This window comes from Ipomoea nil, unplaced genomic scaffold, assembly GCF_001879475.1.
Source record: "Ipomoea nil cultivar Tokyo-kokei standard unplaced genomic scaffold, Asagao_1.1 scaffold2694, whole genome shotgun sequence".
Classification (NCBI taxonomy): domain Eukaryota; kingdom Viridiplantae; phylum Streptophyta; class Magnoliopsida; order Solanales; family Convolvulaceae; genus Ipomoea; species Ipomoea nil.
The window spans coordinates 1942694-1964226 of record NW_017619122.1 but is presented as its reverse complement, the minus strand read 5'-3'; the positions used below and the strand labels follow the sequence as shown (position 1 = coordinate 1964226).

The window sequence follows — 21533 nt, the reverse complement described above, 5'->3', positions numbered from 1 at the left end:
CTTGGATTCTACATGAGTTTTGCTATGAAATGTGAGGGTTATGCATTTGTCTTGTGATATTGCATATCTAGAGCTTGTGTTTAGGGTTCCTTTGTGCCATTGCTTGGCATTTTCCATGGTTCAAGTCATTTTGTTGTATTGGGTGAGATTTGGCATGTTTTGGATTTGAATTGGTGTTTGGAGAAGAAAATCCCCGATGGGATTATGTTGCACAGGTATATGTACCCGCGGGCGGAACGACGGGTCGAGCTCCACCCGCCGCCCACCCGCGGGGAACATAAGCCTCGTGGGTAGTGTACCCGCGGGCGGAACCACGGGCGGGAGCCTACCCGTGGGTCCACCCGCGGGGAACACAGTGGAGTTGGATCGGGATTTGTTCCCCGTGATTCGTTTGACTCGGTATTTGGTCTTTTGACTTCCCGATGTTCTTTTGTGGAACTATTTGAGTGTCTTCTTGATGTTTCGTATGTCTAGAACTATATGGTAGGTATCCATGTAGGACTTTGGTGTCTTGAATCGTGCTAAGTGTTCAACATTGTGTTTCGTTGGACCGTGAGGTGTCTTGTGTGTTCCTCGGAACTGTCTTGAGTTTCCCCGTTGATAAGCATGCTAGTTTCGTATCTAAATGCTAGCGTGTGTGTTGTTTGTACCTTCCGATTGGTTGATGAGAACTTGTGTAATTCATCGCTGTTGTTGTTGGGCTGTGACCCATTCCTTGATTGAGTATGGTTTCATAACTTCGTTGTGATCCGTTGATTGATTCCTGTTGTGGTGCGTGTGTGGCTTTACCTGGATTGCACGATTAGTGGTATGGGACACTAGTCACCAAGGTATTGCAGCGGTCCTCATGGTGGCCGTGACGTGATTATGGAGTTGTGGCCTGAGTGATGGGTCCACGTATTTCTTGGGAAGGCATGTGTTGCCGTGTGTGTGTACGGTACCTCGTGTACTATGAAATTGGTGGTCTCGTTGGTGGTCGTTGGTGGGGGACGACGGTCCTGGAGGGAAAAGGTTGGACTAAGAAGTACAGGGGTCCTGGAGGTAATGGTTGGAAAGAAGAAACAAGGTTGGGGGTAGCCATAAGGTTGGAACAGGGCATAAGGCAGACATACCAACTCGTGATGGGTGATGTTGCGAGGGCTATTGTAGCCGGTGTTGTGTGTTCTTCTCTTGTGACGCGTGTAGTCACGGAGGCATGTGTTGCCTTGGCATGTGTTGCCGGGTGTGTAAGTCTTATTCTTTGGCGTTGTGCTTGTCGGGTTTTGATCTATTGAGTGATGATAGATCATGCCTTGACTCTTTTGTGAGTCGTGTTGTTCTTGTGGTCTTGGGATGTGTTCCCGTGTTATCCTTGTGAGTGATGAGTCTTGTGTTGACTGTTGATCTTGGTTTTTGACTTATATACTTATGTATTCCGTTTCGAAAATGGTTTTACCGCTTATATCTATCTATTTATGATACTTAACGGTATTGGTGGGTTACCAGCATTATTCGCTGACCGGGCGTCGTCCCATGTTTATCTTTGTGTTCTTACAGGTGATCTCTAGATGAACGCGATGTCTAGTGGCCGGTAGCTTAGTACCTTTATCCTTGTTTTGTGGCCTGTGCGCCAATGTAGTTTTAGACTGATGTCTTTGGGATAGATGTATACACATTGCAGATTTGACCTCCGTAGCATTTATCGTGGTTGGTAGACGTGGCATAACACCCCGTTGGGATTCCTTTTATTCAGTGTGTTGATGTATGATCTGCATGTGTTAAGGCTTTTTATAGCACGTGTTTTCGGGGGTGTTACATATGTGATAGCATGAGATTGCTTATTGAGTTATATAATAGCATGAGATTTCTTATTGAGTTATTTGATAGCATGAGATTGCTTATTGAGATATATGATAGCATGAGATTGTTTATTGAGTTATTTGATAGCATGATATTGCTTACTGTGATATATGATAACATGAGATTGCTTATTGAGATATATGATAGTATGAGATTGCTTATTGAGATATATGATAGCATGAGATTGTTTTTCCAGTTATTTGATAGCATGAGGTTGCTTATTGAGATATATGATGGGATGAGATTGCTTATTGAGACATATGTCAATATGAGATTGTTTGTTGAGATATATGATAGTATTTTACAGGTTGAATGACGTTATACTTAGCTTCGTGCTAACGGGTAGTTTTCTACTTGTTTGTTTGTTAACCCCTTTATGGTGGTAGTCTAATCTCTTACCAGCTATTTTTATTTTGAGACTTGGTTGGAGACCTATCTAGATGTTTTGATGGTGCTGGACACCGGGGATTCATTCCCCAAGTTTGTTTAAAGTTAGTAAGCTTGTGTTTGTTTATTTCTTTTCCTTGGCTTTGCAATCACCGTGTACGGTGATTGTGGCGATGACACCTCCTAAAGTTGATTAGAAAGTTTATTATGCTTGTTTAGTATCCATTTCTAAGTTAAGTATTGTTAATAAGGTTTAAGAAAAGTGGGGTGTTACAAGTTGGTATCAGAGCTATATCACCCCTAATTTTTAAAACATTTAAAAGCTTATATAAATAATGCAATCTACCGTTAAGCATCCAAACAGAGCATAAACTATTCGTGAGAGTCTGGGTGCTATGCCACACCTAGGTTTGAGAACCTAGGTGCACAGGCTAAACTAACCAATAGATAAAATCCATAAGTTCAAAACACAAGCCAAGGCATGCAGGCCATCATCAGTACTAGAACTAACTAAGCTAAGGCTACAAGTCAAACTAGCGCGCTCCTTAGCTACTGATCATCACCTGAAAAACATGTCATAGCAACCGTCAGCGAATAATGTTGAGTAACCCACTCGTACAGGTTAGGTACAATAAATATAAATATAGGAAATCATTTTGAAACTGGAATACATATATAATCCTGAGCAACTCTAGCTTTAAAACCAGGATCAAGACTTGAGACACCATTAATAAGGCAACATTTCAAATCTTATAGAGACACTAGCATGCATCCTACGTTTACAAGGCATAATAGTTGAGTAAGCTCATAAATAACAACTAAAGGCAACAATGGGATCCAATGAGAATCAATTAGCAAGTAATCATCAAAGCACACAATCCATCTTCCAACCTTATACCTAGTTCCAACATTTACTCCTCTCCATCCTTATAACAACTAAAGGCAACAATAGGATCCATTGTGTGCTTTGATGATTACTTGCTAATTGATTGTCATTGGATCCCATTATTGCCTTTAATTGCTATTCATGAGCTTACTTGTCTATTATTCCTTGCAACGTAAGATGCATGTTTGTATCTCTATAATATTCAAAATGTTACCTTATTGTTGGTGTCTCAAGTCTTGATTCCGGTTTTAAAGCCAGAGTTGCTCAGGATTATATTTATGTATTCCAGTTTCAAAATGATTTCCTATATTTATATTTATTGTACTTAACGTGTGGGAGTGGGTTACTCAGCATTATTTGCTGACGGTTGCTACGACAGGTTTTTTTAGGTGATGATCAGTAGCTAAGGAACGCGCTAGTTGGATTTGTAGCCTTAGCTTAGTTAGTACTGGTACTGATGATGGCCTGCGTGCCTTGACTTGTGTTTTGAACTTATGAATTTTATGTATTCGTTAGTTTAGCCTGTGCACCTAGGTTCTCAAACCTAGGTGTGGCATAGCAACCCGACTCTCAAGAATAGTTTATGCCATGTTTGGATGTTTAACGGTAGAATGCGTTATTTATGTAAGCTTTTGATTGTTTTAAAAATTAGGGGTGTTACAGGTTACCTCTTAGCCCTTAATCAAATTTCCTTGGCTACTAAGATTCTTCTCTAAGATCTCCTTCCAATTGATTCTCCCTAGGCTCGGTAGAGGGAATTGTTTTGCTAGATTACCTGAGAGAATATTTCGGGTGGCAGAGCTATTCGCGGTAGGGTTTCTAAATGCTTTCTAATCCCCTATATATAGATTCAGGAATCCTAACTAGAATCTGAATAGTAAAGGCCCACTTTCCCTATTCCCAACGGGATTAAAGGTTGTGCTAGGGATAAGGGTCCATGGTCCATTGTGGACCATATTAATTAATTAAGGGAATTCTAGCCCAATTAAACCCTTTTTAATCATATATTAACGGAATTAATTCCATAATTAATCCCTATGTCCTTTCGGAAGAAAAAAGAAAGAAAAAAAGTTTGAGAAAAGAAACGGACATTGCGAGCCGACAGATATTTAGAAGTAATGATGTCGATATGCCCGAGTTACTAGGTTGGATACTACCCGCTGGGCTTGGAATCCCGGTTAGGGAGTGTGCACACTAAATGTACGATACCTGATTCCATAGAGAAAGAAACAAAGAAAGAAAGATTAAGAACCAATATAGTGGTTCTGTGGGCGAGTTGAGTATTAAGCCGGATAGATTGCCGAGCTTGTATAGGTCCATTCACGAGTTGTGAAGGTCTTACCTCCCCCATGAGTTAGAGGTTCTGTTGATACAGATGTGACGGATGCACGAGATTGCACCGTACGCTAGGACTTCGCTATGGCGGAGTTGTGACAACCCAAAATTTAATTTTATAAATTAGATTTTAAGAAGTCCTAAAATAGCCATTTTTCACTCTATAAAAAATTTTTTGCAATTGAATTGGTGATTGAATAAATTATTTTGAGCCACTTTTAAGTAAATTCAACACCGGAACTTGATTTGAAACAAAAATCCTAAATTTTCGGCTACATTGCGTGCCAAGTTTTGAACTGAAAATTCAATTTGACTGAAACCAAGAGAAATCTGAAAAGCCTAAATCAAGTGCCTAACTAGAAATCATTTTTGGGGAAATTCAATTTCGACCCCAAACTATTCTAAATCCTGATTTTGGGACCATGGTCCATGTAGCATGGTGAACCACATCCCTCCAAGCTTTGTCTGATGCATATTTCCAGCCACTCCATTTCCACTTTTTCCCTCCACCAATCATAGGTGATTCTCCTAGGGTTTAGAGCCACTATATAATGCACATTTATCACACTTTGCCTCTTGATTCCATCCTTTTCTTCCCCGACCAAAAGCCCTGCAAGAAAACACGATAAGTTCTTCCAATGTTTTAGCCTTTCATTTCTTCAACTTCCTTCTATTCTATCTCTGAGATTCTAGTTCTTAAGGGTTGTTGTGTGGCTTGTTTGAGGTGTTTAGGAGGAGAAGGAGGTTGTAGCTGACTTGGGAAGAAGGAGGAATCCCAACAAGAAGGACGACAAGAAGAGGTATAACCCCATGGATTCCCAATCTTTTTAGACTCTGTGAATCACTGATTTATGTTAGAAATGAGTAAGAATGCTAGGATATTGTGTGTTTGTGCTAGTAGATGATTTATTATTGTTATATGATGTGTTGTTGATGATTTGGAAGTGGATATTTGTCTGAGATTGACCTACAGGTGAAGAAGAACACACTGGTGCACAACTCAGTGTGCACCAGGTGGAGGTACGGGACTAGGCAACGGCCCACAGAGGGAGCCGTTGGCTAGGGCCGTGAGGGAGCAGCCCTAGGGCATGGCTCTAGGCAAGAGCCGTGGCCCTAGGCTGCCGTCTGGCGATCCCAAGCGGCGGGGCTCCTCAAGTCTCGCCGCAAGCCCCGCTTAGCAGATTACAGTGCAGTGGCCGGGCCCTTGTGGCTCATCTACGTGTCGTTTCTGTAACAACCCAAAATTTCATTTTATAAATCCGGTATTATGAAATCCCAAAATAGTTTTTTCACTCCATTAAAAAAATTTAGCGATCAATCGGTGTTTGAATAAAATATTTTCGTCGCATTTTAAATTAATTCGACACCAAAAATGGATTCTATTCGAAAATTCCTAAGTTTTTGGGAACTTCGCGTACCAAGATTTAAATCGAGAAATTTATCTGAGTGAGACCGGGAGAATTCAAAGAGGATTTTAAACAAGTATTCATTCAAATAGCTTTTGAGAAAATTCACTTTCAACCCCAAAGTATTTAAAGCTGGCATTTCTAGCCTATGGTTCATGTTGCATGGGGGACCACTAGACATCCAAAAATCTCTTCCTGATTCATCTTTTAGCTAATGGAATTACTCCTTTGCCCTCAACCAATCATTGTGAATCATCCTAGGGTTTTGAACCCTTATAAATAGAATAGTGTTGGCATCATCTTCTCCTGATCTCTTCCTTGGTTGTCAACACCGTAGCAGTAAGTTTTCTTCCTCCATTCATTTCTTCCTTCTCTAAGTTTTCTGCAACATCATCTCTTCTTAAGGTTTAAGACTTAGGCCTTGTGTGGTTGTTTCAGATGTTTAGGTGGTGAAAGATGTAGAGATCCTTGAGTGAAGTGGGGCTGAAATCCAGGCAAGAAGAATAGACTGTAAGAGGCATAACCCAATGGATTCCTCTTTAAATTCAGATTTGTGAAGCCTTAGTTATGAGTAGAAATGAGTAGAAACAATGAGTTTTTGATGTGTTCATGCTTAGAAGTGATTTAGTAATTGTTTGTAAGTTGTTGAGATTGTTTTGGACTTGTTTGGATTAGTTTTTGCAGATGAAAAACCATCTGGTGCACAACATAGTGTGCACCAGATCAGATGGACGGCCCTAGCCGCGGCCCATCAGGAGGGCCGCTGGCTAGAGCCGTAGTGGCACGGGACTAGGGCACGGCCCTAGATGAGGGTCGTTGCCTAGTCTCGGTGTTTGAACGGGGCTCATGGGGCAGGCCATAAGGAGTCCCGCCCTAGGTCCCTGAGTTTGTTCTGAGAAGGATTTTGTGCAGTGGCCGAGCCCTTGTGGCTCGGCTCTTCGGGATCGTCTCGACGCACATTTTGGCTTTGATTTCGTTGAATTTGGACTAAAAACGAGTATGTAATGAAGGAAATTGTGAAGAATTGCTAAACAGAGTATATTTTTTCTTAGTTCATTGTGTATGAGAAATATTTGGTTATGTGATCAGATGATGTTTTTATTGAGTATAGAAGCATTATCATTTGAGAATTTGATTTATTATGAAAGCATGAATAGTTTGAGATATTCGATCCATGAGAAATGAAGCATATGTTGTTACTAGAATGTATAGAATTTGCTATGTTGCAAACCAAGCATGAAATTATATTCTTGAGTACTCCATGTTAGTTTATACATGATTTAGAAGCATGATATAGAGCATTTGGCATTTCACATGTGTCATATTTAAAAAATGCATAAGGGGCCAACGTTATCGCAAGAATACTTTCAAAAACCATAAGCATGTGGCATATCATTCTTTGATGCATTGAGCAGTAGTATAATTGTTAAATGCATGAGATATATATATATATGTAGTATCTATATCGGTGAGATTTTGGAGGATACCGTTTGGACTATGTCTTCTCGGGTGATATTTATGGACATTGCGGTCCCAGTATATGTAACGCGGCGTATTCCCACGTTACGAGGTTGGAAACTTCCCACCAAGCTTGCAATCCTGGTTAGGGGGTGTGCACACTAATAGTTCGATACCTGATTCCACAGAGTTTGAACCACGAGATTGGTTCCGTAGACGGTAGGAGATATTGGGTCGGATTTATGCCGTTCCCAATGTGGTAATTGACACTTCTGTGAAACCCTAAGTCATCTACGAGTATAAGAGAAAGAAAGAGAGTCAACAGAGACTCAAGAAAGAGAGTCAATAAAGACTCAAGAGAAAGAAAGAGAGTCAATATAGACTCAGGATAGTAAGAAAAAGACCTCCACAGAAAGTACTCTGTTTTATAAAAGAGTGTATGAGTATGAGTATATTATTGCACTAGATTGCATAAAAGTATGATTATAATGTTGCATGAGATTGCATATGAGCATGAGTATATTATTGCACTAGATTGCATAAAAGTATGATTATAATGTTGCACGAGATTGCATATGAATTGCACTATATTGCATAAGAGTATGATTATATTGTTGCACGAGATTGCATATGAGTATGAGTATATTATTGCACTAGATTTCATAAGAGTATGATTATATTGTTGCATGAGTTTGCATGCGAGTAGAGTTCCGTATGAGATTTTATAACGAGAAGTTTGACTTAAGGTATTCCTTTGAGCATGATTATCTTGTTGTACTAGAAGCTCTACTTATCAAGTATGTGTTAAGAATGTGAAAGCATGTGAACACCTGTTATATGGTCTTTTAGCATGATCCTATCCGCAAGCATAAATTGCTTGTTAAGTTATTTGAGAAGCTTATATGTTGACGAATCTATGTGAACAGTCTTATACATATATGAGCATGCCAGCTGATATTATAGGGTGCAAGCATCTAGAAAGGGTGTGATAAATCTAAAGATGATTTGAGATGAGCTTATTCCTGATAAAGAAATCAAATGTTTTCAAAGTAAATGCTAGAATGCTTTATAGGGTTGAGTGTGGTTATACTTAGCCTCGTGCTAACGGGTGTTTTCCTATTTGTCTATGTGTTGCTTGCAAAACCCCTTTCAGGTGGGCTCATAGTGTGAAGAAGTCGAGTTAGATTAGTCTCGTAGATAGAGATATCTAAACTCTAGTACCACTGATGATATGTATGGATTTTAGTCTTTTGACGTTATGTTTTGAGGATTGATGTAGACTATTTGGGGTGACGTATTTCCCCCTTATGTTTTTAGTTTTATGATGGATGCCCGACTTTTACTTTATTTCTAGTTTTAACCCTTTAGCCTATGCAATCACCACAGAATGGTGGTTGTGGCGGTGACACTCTCACTATTTATCTTTTAGTTTTCCGCTGCTTAGTGTTGTTAATGACTGTTTAGAGTTATAATTAAGAGTTAGAAAAGTGGGGTGTTACAATTTGAACCGGGACTCGTGGGCCCTTGCGTTTCGGATCCTCAGGGTCGTCACGACGCACATTTAGAATTAGATTTCATTGATTTTGGAGTAGAAATGAGCATTTTGTGATAGTTTTTGTGAAGGAAAAGCTCACAGAAGTTGTCTGTGAAAGTTGAAATGAATGAAAATGTTAAGTGTTAACTCTTGCCTAATTGTTTGATAACCATGACAATTGTATGATTGATAGATAATGATACATGATCAATATTTGATAAGTTTTGCTAGAAAAGCATGCATAAATGTCTATTTTGACTTGTTGATATGATTGCCAAGAATGTTATGTTAAGGAGCGTGATTACAGTAAATATTTTCATGCTGAGCACTTTGAGTTTAAGTACATGCGGGATACTTGCTAAGTGTTTGCCAATGAAGTTTTGCCAAATTATGAGTTAAGAGCATGTTCACAGTGTTATAATAGAGAGTTGGAATATTGGTTATAGTGAAATTGCATTTTGAGCATATCATGTTTTAAGATGCATATGTGGCCAAAGTGAGCCTAAGTATTACTTTCAAAACTCATATCTATTTTAGAAAGTCATTATCTTGTTGCATTTGAGAAATTGTTGAGAAAATACGTGCATAAGTTTGCTTAAGTAAGTGGTTGCATAAGATATATATATACATATACATATATATGCTATCTACATAAGTGAGAAAACCCATGTTTTGGGGGCCCGTTAGGACTAGATCCTTTCGGAAGAAAAGGGAAAGAAAGAAAGTTGAGAAAGAAATGATCATTGCTATCCGAGGTGAAGTAACGAGGTCGATATTCCCGAGTTATTGGTTGGAAACTGCCTGCCAGGCTTGGAATCCTGGTCAGGGGGTGTGCACACTGAAAGTTCGATACCTGATTCCACAAAGTTTAAGAAAAGGGCGAAGAGAGTTGTCCTACGGGCGAGATGAGTATTAGGCCAGCTAGATGCCGAGCCCAGAAAGGTCCATCCACCTTATGGTGAGGTCCTTCCTCGCTCATGGTCAGAGAAAGCAATCGAGTCAAGAGACTCAAGAGAAAGCAATCGTGTCAAGAGACTCCAGAGAAACAATCGAGTCAAGAGATTCAAGAAAAAGCAATTGAGTCAAGAGAATCAAGAGAAAGTAATCGAGTCAAGCAACTCAAGAGAAAGAAAGCAAGTCATTGTGACTCTAAGAAATTTCCATGAGAAAAGAGTATACTTGTATATCTATATATACTTATTCTAAAAGCATCATGTTATTGCATATTGAGTATGATTGCACTAGATTGCATGATGAGAGCATGATAGCATGAGATTGATTTTATATTATATAATAGCACGAGATTGCTTGTTGAGATTATGTGTTAGCATGAGATTGATATTGAGATGTTAGATAGAGTTGAGATTATTGATAAGTTAAGTATGTGATAGTATGAGCTTGATGATAAGGTGGTTAAATGTGGAAGCATGCCTATTTGATAATTTAGGTTGCAAGCCTATAGAAACCCTGTTAATTATGTTAAAGTATTGCCTAAGTGGTTGAGAATGCTTTACTTGAGAATGTGAAACAAATATTTTCCAAAGTATATATTGTAGTATTTTACAGGGTTGAGTGGCGTTATACTTAGCTTCATGCTAACGGGTGTTTTCTAATTATCTATTGGTTAACCCCTTTCAGGTGGGCCCAGCTCTTGAGAGTGCTCGAGTTAGACTAGTTTAGCTTAGTTTGCTATCTTTAGTCTAAACTCTTATGTTCAGTTATTGATATTTTGAGACTATGGTTGTAGACCCTTTTCGTTCTGATGGTGCTAGACACCGGGGTTTCATTCCCCAAGTTTATTTTAAAGTAGTAAGCTTTTAATGTTTAGATCCTTTTTGTGCATGTGCAATCACTGTGTATGGTGATTGTAGCGGTGACACCCCTTAAATGATGATTAGCAAGTTTATTATGATTGTTAAGTTTCCTTATTTAAGTTAAGTACTTGTTTATAAGGTTTTAGAAAAGTGGGGTGTTACAGGAGTACTCGCACAAGAAGAGAAACGAGAAATATGAGAAAGATTGTGAAAGAAGAGAAAATCGAGTCAATGTGACTCAAAAGAAAGTAAGAAAGAAAGAAAGAAAGAAGAGAAAAGTGAGTCAATGTGACTCAACAGAAAGTAAGAATGAAAGAAAGTGAAAGAACAGAAAACCGAGTCAAGAGACTCAAGAGAAAGAAGAGAAAGCGAGTCAATGTGACTCAACAGAAACCTCCACCGAAAAAGATATTTCTTTTTACATAAGAGCGAGAGTATATATATCTATACATATAAAGCATGATGATTATCTTATTGCGTGACTTGCACGATTTGCATTAAAGTATATTGAGAAGTAAAGCTTTATTGTTGTTTAAGAGTTGGCATGAAAACATGAGCTTATTTGTTAAGTATTAGTTAATTCTTTATCTATTAGCGTGATTGGAAGTAAAGCTTAATTAACTAAAGTTGGCTACCGATTGTCAGTATGAGATTGCTTGTTGAGTTATTTAGTATCTTTTATCTATCAGTTGAGCATGAGTCATATTTGAGCTATGTTTAGAGGTATTTGTTGAAGCATGAGATACGTGTTTGAGTTTAGTACTTGAGAAAGTATATTTATATGATGAATATGTTGTGAGCATATAGAGTTGCATATGAGCATGTTATGATATTGTTGTATAAGTAATTTCAAAAGTATTTGAGATTAAGTGTGCTTGCAAAATGTTTTTCAAAAGTATATCTATAGTACATTACAGGGTTGAGTGGCTTTATACTTAGCTTTCGTGCTAACGGGTTGTTTTCTATTTGCTTGTTTTTATAACCCCTTTCAGGTGGGCCCAGTGTTTGAGAGCGCACGAGATAGATTAGTGCGTAGTTGTAGCGGTAGTTTCTAGATTTAGATTCTACCTAGTTGATTGATGTTAGTTACTTAGATTGATCTTTTGTAGTGTTTGGACATCGGGGTTTGTTCCCCAAGTTTTAAGGTTGTTAATTGATGAAGTTTGACTTTGATTAGTTTACCCTTTTTAGCCTGTGCAGTCACCGCTAGCGGTGACTATGGCGGTAACACCTGTTGGATGGTTTTGGTTGAATTAAGTTATTGAATCTTTCTTTAAATCTTGTTTAACTTATCTTATTAAGTTAAGTATTTGAGATTTAGTTTATAGAAAAGTGGGGTGTTACAGATAGGTTACCTGAAATATGATCTGAGGCACCTGTGTCTAGAATCCAAGTGCTTGTATTACTAGCTTGAGAGAGACACAACAGAGAAGAGGTACCAATGGTGAGAAATGAAGCCATAATATTATTCAAAAGGACAAGAAAATCTACCTCAAGGGATGGTTGACCAACGTTGACTGTTAACCGGAGAAGTTGACCGGTGTTGACTGGTCGTTGATCGGCATTGACCGGCGACAAGAGACCGACGGAGGATCTAAAAGCACTACTAGGTGCATCTCCTCAAGGCAAATCCAATGGAGGCATAGACACCTTGAACGGAGACTTGAGGAGAGAGATCTGACCGGAAAACAATTGCAACTTTCGACGACGGTGGTGGCACGTGCAGCGGTGGACGATGATGGGTTTTTCGGTGAAGACTCGCGACAAGGTACCGAGTACGGCTGTGGTGTTAGTTTCTTTGAACAATGGTCGGAAGTACGTCGGAACGAGATGGGCAGCCTCGTATTGTCGGAAAAAAATTGTGCTTTTAGAAATTTTTAGAAAGAAGATAGCCTAGAAAACTTAGGCTCTGATACCTAATGGTCCCATTCTTAAAAGGACCTAGGGCTTCAACACATTAATATACTTTGAATTACTTATTTAAATACAAACATTGTCATTAAATCTGTCGCGTAATGCGCGTGTAAAACTAGTATAATTATAAACTTTAAATATGAAACTATTAATTCTATCAAATATTTTATATCAAAATTTATACCATTTGAAATATAGGAAGATTAAGCTAAGCGACATATATATGGATTACTCATAATTAAATGTGCCACTACAAATTAATTAAATAAAATTTTATCAAATGATATAAAATTTGATACATACAGATATTACTTTCATAATCACATGTTCTTTTCATAAAAAAAGTTATAATATGGTAGCCAACATAAACTTTCTGAATTGATATATAAAAAAATTTTAAATATAAACAATCCAGCTTGAATAAATTATGTATTCTTTTCCCCACATGTTATGACAACTTAAATGCATGTGTAGAGCATATTGCATTATTATATTCATGTTATGAGATATTCACAATGATTAAGCCATGGCCTTTGTTTTATTATGCTTCATTAACAATTATAAATTTAATTTAGTAACACATCATCCTTCATTTTCAATATTAGTAATGCTACAATACCTCTTACAAAAATTATTATATAATAATTTTCATTAAGTGATATATCATTATTATATTAAGTTTTTATTTGATTCACATGGTTTATTTATTAATTCACAAAAGGATTTGTCAATTTACGAATACTCAGTCAAACTTAAGAAATTCGTTTTTTTTTTTTTTTTTTTTTTTCTCTTTATGGAAGTGAATATTATATTATGTAGTGATTTTAGTAACGTAATTAAATAGTATTTTCCTTTTAATATTTAATTTAATAAAAAATAAATAAGAATATTCTTTTAATGCCAAAATATTAGTATTCTTTTTTTGGGTATACAAGAAAAAAAATTTAAAAAGTTAAAAATTACATAAAACGACAGTATAGCCGTATAGGTAATACCTACAAAATATGTGGTAAAGAGATGTTGAACCTCTGGATACTAATTTGATGTTTGTATTTTTTTTTTTTGGGTATACCCAGGTTTTCACTGTGAGACACAGTGATTAATCCCAATTTAATATTTGTATTATGTATACTATGTTAATTTTATCTTATATTATTTTTTATAAATCAGTATTTTAATAATTTGAATTAATTCCATTTAATCTAATCAATCCATTAAAATTATTGTGAAGTATGAGTATCTCTTCTTGGGATTTTTGGGTTTAGCTTCTTTTTTTTTTTTTTTTTTTTAATGCAAAATTTATTTGACGAGTAAATTACACCGGATGTCCCTTGTCTTTGGTGGTAATTCTAAATTTAGTCCCAGACTATCGTTTTTGTCATTTTACACCCCAGACTATTGTTTTTGGACAATTTTAGTCCTTATGATTTTTTCTATTTTTAGTAAGGGCATTTTTGTCTCTTTATTTTTTTTTGGTTATTTTTCCGGTTTAAACCAGTTTAATTGGTTTAGAACTTTAGGTAACCTCTGATTTTTAGTAACCATATTTTTCAATAAATTTTTATTAAAGTCCTAAAAAGTATATTTAACTAGTTGAAACCGAAAAAATAACTTAAGAAAAGTATGAAGAGATGAAAATTCCCTTACTAAAAAAAAAATAAAAAAATAAAAAAATAAAAAAACTACAAGAAAAACTAAAAGTATCTAAAAAAAGATAATTTAAAATGTAAAATGACAAAAAGCGATAATCTGAGATTAAATTTAAAATTGCACAAAAAAGAAGAGACCTCCGATCGAATTAACTCTTTATTTGACTGCAGAGACTGGTTATTTGCTGGCAAAGTGTTTTGCCGACAAAAATTGTCTGCTTGCAGTCTTTCTAGTTTTCACCGATAGAAACATTCTAATAAATAATTTTTTCTTTTTAAAATACGGTCCCATAAAAAAATTCTAAATTAAATGTATAATTTTTACCGTTGTATATCTAACCATCTAACAAATTTAATTAAAGACAGTACAATATTACTAATTTAGTTTTAAAATGAATAAAAATTCTGTTAGTATAATAACTTGTATTTATTGTGTACTTTATACTTCCCACTAGTTTTTTACGCGCATTGCGCGATTGGGATAATGCCCAATGTTTTTTTTTTTTCTAAATAAAAACATTAAAGTATATTAAGGTAAAATTATATTGGAATTGTTCATGCTTAGATAATTGAATGTTTAATTTGCGTATTTAAATAGGTAATTCTAATTTAACAAATGCAAGATAATATAGTCAAGATTGATTATAATTGTGAATATTATAATTTTATTTGGTATGGTTGAAACCAAATACGAGATATAAGGAAGATCAAATAAAAATTAGGGCATAAAATATTAAATATATACTAATATTGAAGAGCTAACTGCTGATTGCCAAACAAGGACATTGCGAGGTAGTTTCCCACTTCAATTTGATGTGTGATTTGAATACTCTTTTTTGTCAATAAATCCTCCAAGTAGTTAATATGATTGGCTTAATTATATATTTTATTTATTTTTTTAATTTTTTAAAACAATTATTATTATTATTATTATTATTATTATTATTATTATTATTATTATATTTATTATTATGTACACCCTTAGGTCATTTTACATGTTAACCTAAACAGTTAATTTTTTCAAATATCTTTTTTGATTGTCAACTGATTATTGTCAAACACGGACATTGCGAGGTAGTTCTCACTTCAATTTGTTGTGTGATTTGATTATTTGAATACTTCTCCCAAATACTGCCCTTTATAAAGGTTGAATCCCCAACCCCAAGGGCCCCCCCACACTCCGACCCGACAGAGTATTTGGGAGGATGAATACTCTCTTTGTCAACAAATCTCGTAGTTAATATGATTGGCTTTATTAATTATATTTTTTTTAATTTTTTCATGGTATTAATAAAATACTTGGTAAAAAGAAAATATAGCATTATTTTGTATTATAACTTTGATATTTAATTAAAAAATAGTGCACAAAAAAGATAATAGACAATGTAGTGAATATAATCAATTGATGAATTTGAATGTAAAGATAATATAACTAATAAAATTATTTCTCTTAATTAATTTATTGATAATGAATATTTTTTTTAAATAAAGACATTGTAGAGACAATGTAGCGAATATAATCAATTGATGAATTTGAATTTAAAGAAATTTTATATTGAAAAAAATAAAGACAATATAACTAATGAAATTATTTCTCTTAGTTTTTTTTTGAAGGTCAACCAATGGGTTGTATTCATAGATAAGCTGAAATAGCGTCAGGTGGGATAGTATCCCAATACATAACTGTGTCATACTGGAAAGCTGTAGTAGCTAAACTATGTGCTAAAATATTCTGCGATCTAGGTAAGAAGCTAACATGACAATAATTAAAAGTAGATAAATGATTCCTGCATCCATCAATTGCATAGCCAACATACGATCGTGTCAGCAGCTGTGGTGTCGTTAAGTAAGACTGCAGTACCTGGCAATCTGTATAAAGCTCTATATTTTGCTCTCCACGCTCGCGTAGCCAAGAAAGAGCCTCCTTAAAAGCATAGGCCTCCGCCATGAGTGGTGAAAAACAATGTGGCAAAGGTGCGGAGTATGCTGAGATAAATTGACCACCCGGTTCTAGTATTACCACTCCTATCGTTGCTGTGTTGTCCGTGTGTCGATATCCAGCATCGACACAGCACTTGGATGGTGGTGGTTGCGTCGGAGTGTGGTTGGGTCCGGCTCCGTGGGCAGTGGGTTGCGCTAAGGCGCTGGGTGTCGCGGGACTCGGGTCCCCTCTCAGTGCATGGGCCCGACGCCATGCTGTAATTTCGGCCTGGGCCGCGGCGAGCACTCGTCGTGGTCTGGGCAAACATGCATCCCAAACCGCACCATTCCGAGCTCTCCATACATGATAAATAATTGCAGCTGCGTAGGCAATACCATCAGAATCTAGAATATTTAATATTTCACTAAACCATTCATAAAAAATATTTGTCACAATATTTGTAGATGGAAGGTTAGATAGTGCCCAAATGGTCTTTGTATAGTCACACGAAACCAATGTATGCATAATATCTTCATTTGCAACTCCACACATGGCACACACCGGATCAATCTCCACTCTTTTTATAAGCAAGTTTTGGGTAGTAGGAAGAATATCACTCAAAGCCCTCCATAGTAAGGTTTTCCATTTGGGTGGTATTTTCTGTTTCCACAATGTGAGCCATTTTGCAAATCCCACATTTGCAATATTTTCATAGTTCCCCACCATACATCTATACCCATGATTAACCGTGTAATTGCCCTTGGGGTCCCCATGCCAATACCACATGTCATCATAGCTTGGGGAGACTGGTATTTTTAGAATCCTACTCACATCACCGGGCTCAAAAATATCAGTAAGTAAATCATAATCCCAAGTGCCTGTATCTTGGTTAATTAAATTGATTACTCTGGCATTACTCAGTTGGGATGGCATTTCTGTCTGGATCATGGGGTCATCTTCATCTTGCAACCACGGGTGTCCCCACACAAAGGTAGAATCTCCGTTCCCAATTCGTCTTCTCACCCCACTACAAATTAAACTCTTAGCCGTCATAATGCTCCGCCAACAGTGACTTGGATTGTTTCCTAGAATCGCATCAGTAAAAGGTTGGTTAGGATAATATCTGGCCTTATAAACTTTAGAAACCAAAGAGTCTGTATTGGTCAATAGCCTCCAAGCTTGCTTTCCCAATAGTGCCACATTGAAAGCTCTTAGGTCTTTAAAAACCAATCCACCATACTTCTTTGGAATACATAACTTATCCTAGACTTTCCAATGGATTCTCTGGTCCGTCCCTGAGCCCCACCAATATCTATTCATCAACCGCTCAATAGCCATACAGATATTAGTAGGCAAAAAGAAAACACTCATTGAGAAGGTAGGCATAGCCTGAGCCACACTTTTCAATAAGATTTCTTTTCCTGCCTGCGATAATAGTTTCTTGTTCCAAGATCCTATTCTCTGTCTGATCTTGTCCTCTATATAAGCAAATGCGGCTTTCTTATTTCTTCCAATGAATGATGGCAATCCAAGATACTTCCCAAAGTTAGGAGCCTGAACCACACCCAAAACTTGTGCCACATTTTCCTTGACCTCCTCTGTTGTATTCTTACTATAGCATATACTGGATTTATGGTAATTAACAGCTTGCCCAGACAGACTTTCATATAGAGCCAAACATCCTTTAATTTCATTTGCCTCCTGCACAGTTGCTTTAAAAAATAATAAGCTATCATCAGCAAAGAAAAGATGGGAGATAGGCGGAGCACCCCTTGCTACTCTACATCCATGTATTAAACCTCTTCCTTGTGCTTGTTGTAACAACATAGAGAGTCCTTCAGCACAAATTATAAACAGGTACGGAGATAATGGATCCCCCTGTCTTAAACCCCTGGTTGGTATTAGTGAGTCACTCCGTGTCCCATTCACCAGGAAATTATAGGATACCGTCGTAACACACGTCATAATAAGATCAATCCACCTATTATTAAATCCGAGGGCCATCATCATACCTTTCAAAAAAGGCCATTCCATCCGATCATAAGCTTTCGCCATATTTAGTTTTAAGGCACCCCAACCAACCACTCCACACTGTTTCCTGTTCAAATAATGGCCGACCTCCGAGGCAATCAAAATATTATCCGTTATCAACCTGCCTGGTATAAAAACACTCTGGGATTCAGATATAATACTATCCATTAGGGGTTTCATCCTCCGGGTTATCATTTTGGCCATAATTCTATAAACGACATTACTAAGCGCTATTGGTCTCAAATCAGTGACCTGTTCAGGGACATCTTTCTTAGGAATTAATACAACATCGGTATTATTCAAACCAGGTGGCAACGAGCTTGCATTCAGGCAGTTTACAACAAAAGTCGAGATATCACCCCCCACAATATCCCAAAAACTTTGATAAAAACCCGGGTTCATCCCATCCGGCCCTGGTGCCTTATCAAGATACATTTCAAATAGAGCATCTTTCACCTCACCAATCTCAAAGGGCCGCATTAATACCTCATTCTGTGCTTGAGTGACTCGTGGCGTAACATTGTTATAGATCAGATCTCCGCTTATGGGATTATTAGTTGTAAAAATGCGTTTAAAATAATCCAGAACTACACCCACCATATCATCTCCTTCCACCCATTCACCACGACTATTCATAATTTTAATTAAAGTATTCTTATTCCTTCGGTTCGAGGCATACCTGTGATAAAATTTCGTGTTGGCATCCGCATCCTTGAGCCAGTGCTGTTTGGCCCTCTGCTTCCAGTACGCATCCTCCTGCATCTCCACTCGGCATAGGTCCATTTCCAGGCGGTTATACTCATCCAGGGATGCATGATCAGTACATCCCTTGAGTTGATCTTGCCTCCTCCGGAGTTGCTCAATCTTTTCCCCAAACTTATGGTAACGGTCTCCCCCCCATCGGGTTAACCGGTTTCCACAATGTGCAATACAGCCTTGTGCTCCCCTATTCCTTCCTTCCTCCCATGACTCAGCAACTACCGCTCTACATCCCTCATCATAGAGCCATGCCATCTCAAAACGAAACCTTCGGCCCCCACCCCTCCTATTCCCATATTGTCGAATCCCCATGAAAATAACTGAGTGATCTGACCGTCTAGTCCATTGATTTGCAACTGTGACCCCATTTACAATATCCCTCCAGCGGTTAGTGACTAGTACCTTATCTAGTTTTTCCTGAACCCATCCAGGAGTGCCTTTGCCCGTTTGCCATGTGAACTGATTACCACTCATTGGTAACTGTGCCAAACCACACTGATCAATAGTCTCTCCAAAGCCGCGTAAGAGACTGTTCGGGTGTGGATTTCCTCCTCTCTTCTCATACTGATACAGGAGATCATTAAAGTCGCCAATCACAACCCAGGGTAGCTCAGATTGTGTTGCCAACTGTTTCATTAGATCCCATGACTCAGTCCTCCGTGTACGTTCTGGATAGCCGTAGTAACAAGTCATTCTCCAGTTCGGAAAACCACTTATACTCACCTCCACATCAATGTGCGTCTTCGAGTAACCCAGTAATCTTACAGTATTATTCTTCCTCCAAAGCAATGCCAAACCACCACTACGGCCTGTATTATTAACATAAAAAAGACCCTCATAACCAATCTTAACGCGAACTCGTTCTGCATGTATTCGTGCTACTTTCGTTTCCATCAAAAATACAAAATCAGGCTTCTTCTTGGACACCATGTCCACAACTGCATGAACTGTCCGTGGATTGCCCAAGCCACGACAGTTCTAACTCAGAGTACTCATTGTTGTGGGCGGGTCTGGGAACCAGAGCCCGCCTGATGCAAGTTTTTTGAGCTATCTGCCATTTTAATATCCGTATCTGTCAGTTGTCTACTATCCTGCCTGCAACGCTTAGCCAACGCCGTTACCCCCTCCTCCTCCTCCTCCGTTCGGCCTTGTTCCGTTACTACCGGGTTTTCCGGCGCCTCCCTCACGGGTTCCAGGCGGATCGGTGGATCATCGTCGGTTAGTAGCCATGATTCACCGACTAGCCGTGGTCCTCTTGTCTGACCAGCTCGCATCCACACACCATAAGGATATTGTTTAGCAGTCAAAGTCGAGTTTCTAGCTTTCAAGCAGAACTTTTCCGAGTGCCCCAAAAGTCCACAGAAAAAGCAAAAAGTATGTAGTCTCTCGTATTTGAAATTCACCCACCCCCAAGACTTGTCCCGGCGAATCAATTTCATCCTCCTTTTCAGGGGCTTATCCACAGGCATACAAACCCTAACTCGGTAGAAAGCTTTGAGCGGCCCCTTCATCTGTCTTTCATCGATCTTTAAGAATTTCCCCAGAAAATTCACTGTCTGTTCAAGTACCGGTACCGTATTATAACCAACCGGCAGGTTGTACACCTGCACCCATAAATCCACATTATCAAGCACCATATCCTCCGGCAACTGACCATCCTTCACCTCCTTACACAGCAGCGTACAATTCTCAAAGGACCACGGTCCCTCATCCATAACCCTTCGGACATCCGTTATGTGATGGAATACAAATTGAAAAAGATTCGGTTGGAGCTCCGTGATATGCACACCACTTACCGGTTTCCATGCCGAGGCCATAACCTGTCGCATATACTCAACCTTGATCAATCGTTGAGTCAGAAACCGGCCGACCACCACCCAAGAGTCTGCGACCGCTGCTGCACCATTGTCGACCGCCGGCGCCTCAACACCGGCGTCCTCGTCTTCCAACACGATATCTGCCCATCTGCTCGATAGCCCCGCTATCTCAGCCTCAGCCGCTGCCATGTCCGCCATGTAGAAGCCTGCCGAACGTGTGACGGAGAAGCCTGCCGATCGTGTTGCTCGTGCGTGAGCCCCCGTCGGAAACTCTTTGTTAACGAAACCCTAGTTACGGGAGAGAAAGAGAATCCCTAACGTAGAGGGAAAGATTATTTCTCTTAGTTAATTTGTTGATAATGAATAATTTTTTTGAATAACGACATTGTAGACACATAATTCTAAATTAAAGAAATACATATGTATTATTTTTTGTTGGAGCTACTAAATTATTATTTATTTATAATTTAATAAGAGTAAAATATAGTACTAATTATGCCAACTTTGATTAGGATGGGGTTCGAACCTAAGAACTTTCTTACTGAAATCAATGAGTAAATTAACGGTGAACTAACCGAAATTAACGGAAAAGATAATATTTAACGGAAAAGTTAACGGATAATCATATTAATTAAGGATAAATTAGGAAATCTTAAGAAAAAATTAAAATCTGATCAATCTGAGCCATTCATTTGATTAAAAAAATTGACCGCTATTTTTTCTTCCCATTATAGGCCTAACTCTCTTGAGCTCTTATTAGTATAGTAGATAGATATTGTAATT

General features: G+C 37.9%; 2 protein-coding genes across 2 annotated transcripts; both read right to left on the bottom strand.

Moving 5' to 3' along the window:
• Positions 1 to 15855: 15855 nt before the first annotated feature.
• LOC109155175 lies at positions 15856 to 17196 on the bottom strand. The gene has a single exon (XM_019302904.1). It carries the CDS (start codon positions 17194 to 17196, stop codon positions 15856 to 15858), a length of 1341 nt encoding a protein of 446 aa, XP_019158449.1.
• Positions 17197 to 19925: 2729 nt separating this feature from the next.
• On the bottom strand, positions 19926 to 20948 carry LOC109155174. The gene has a single exon (XM_019302903.1). The coding sequence runs from the start codon at positions 20946 to 20948 to the stop codon at positions 19926 to 19928; it is 1023 nt and encodes a 340-aa protein (XP_019158448.1).
• Positions 20949 to 21533: the final 585 nt, after the last annotated feature.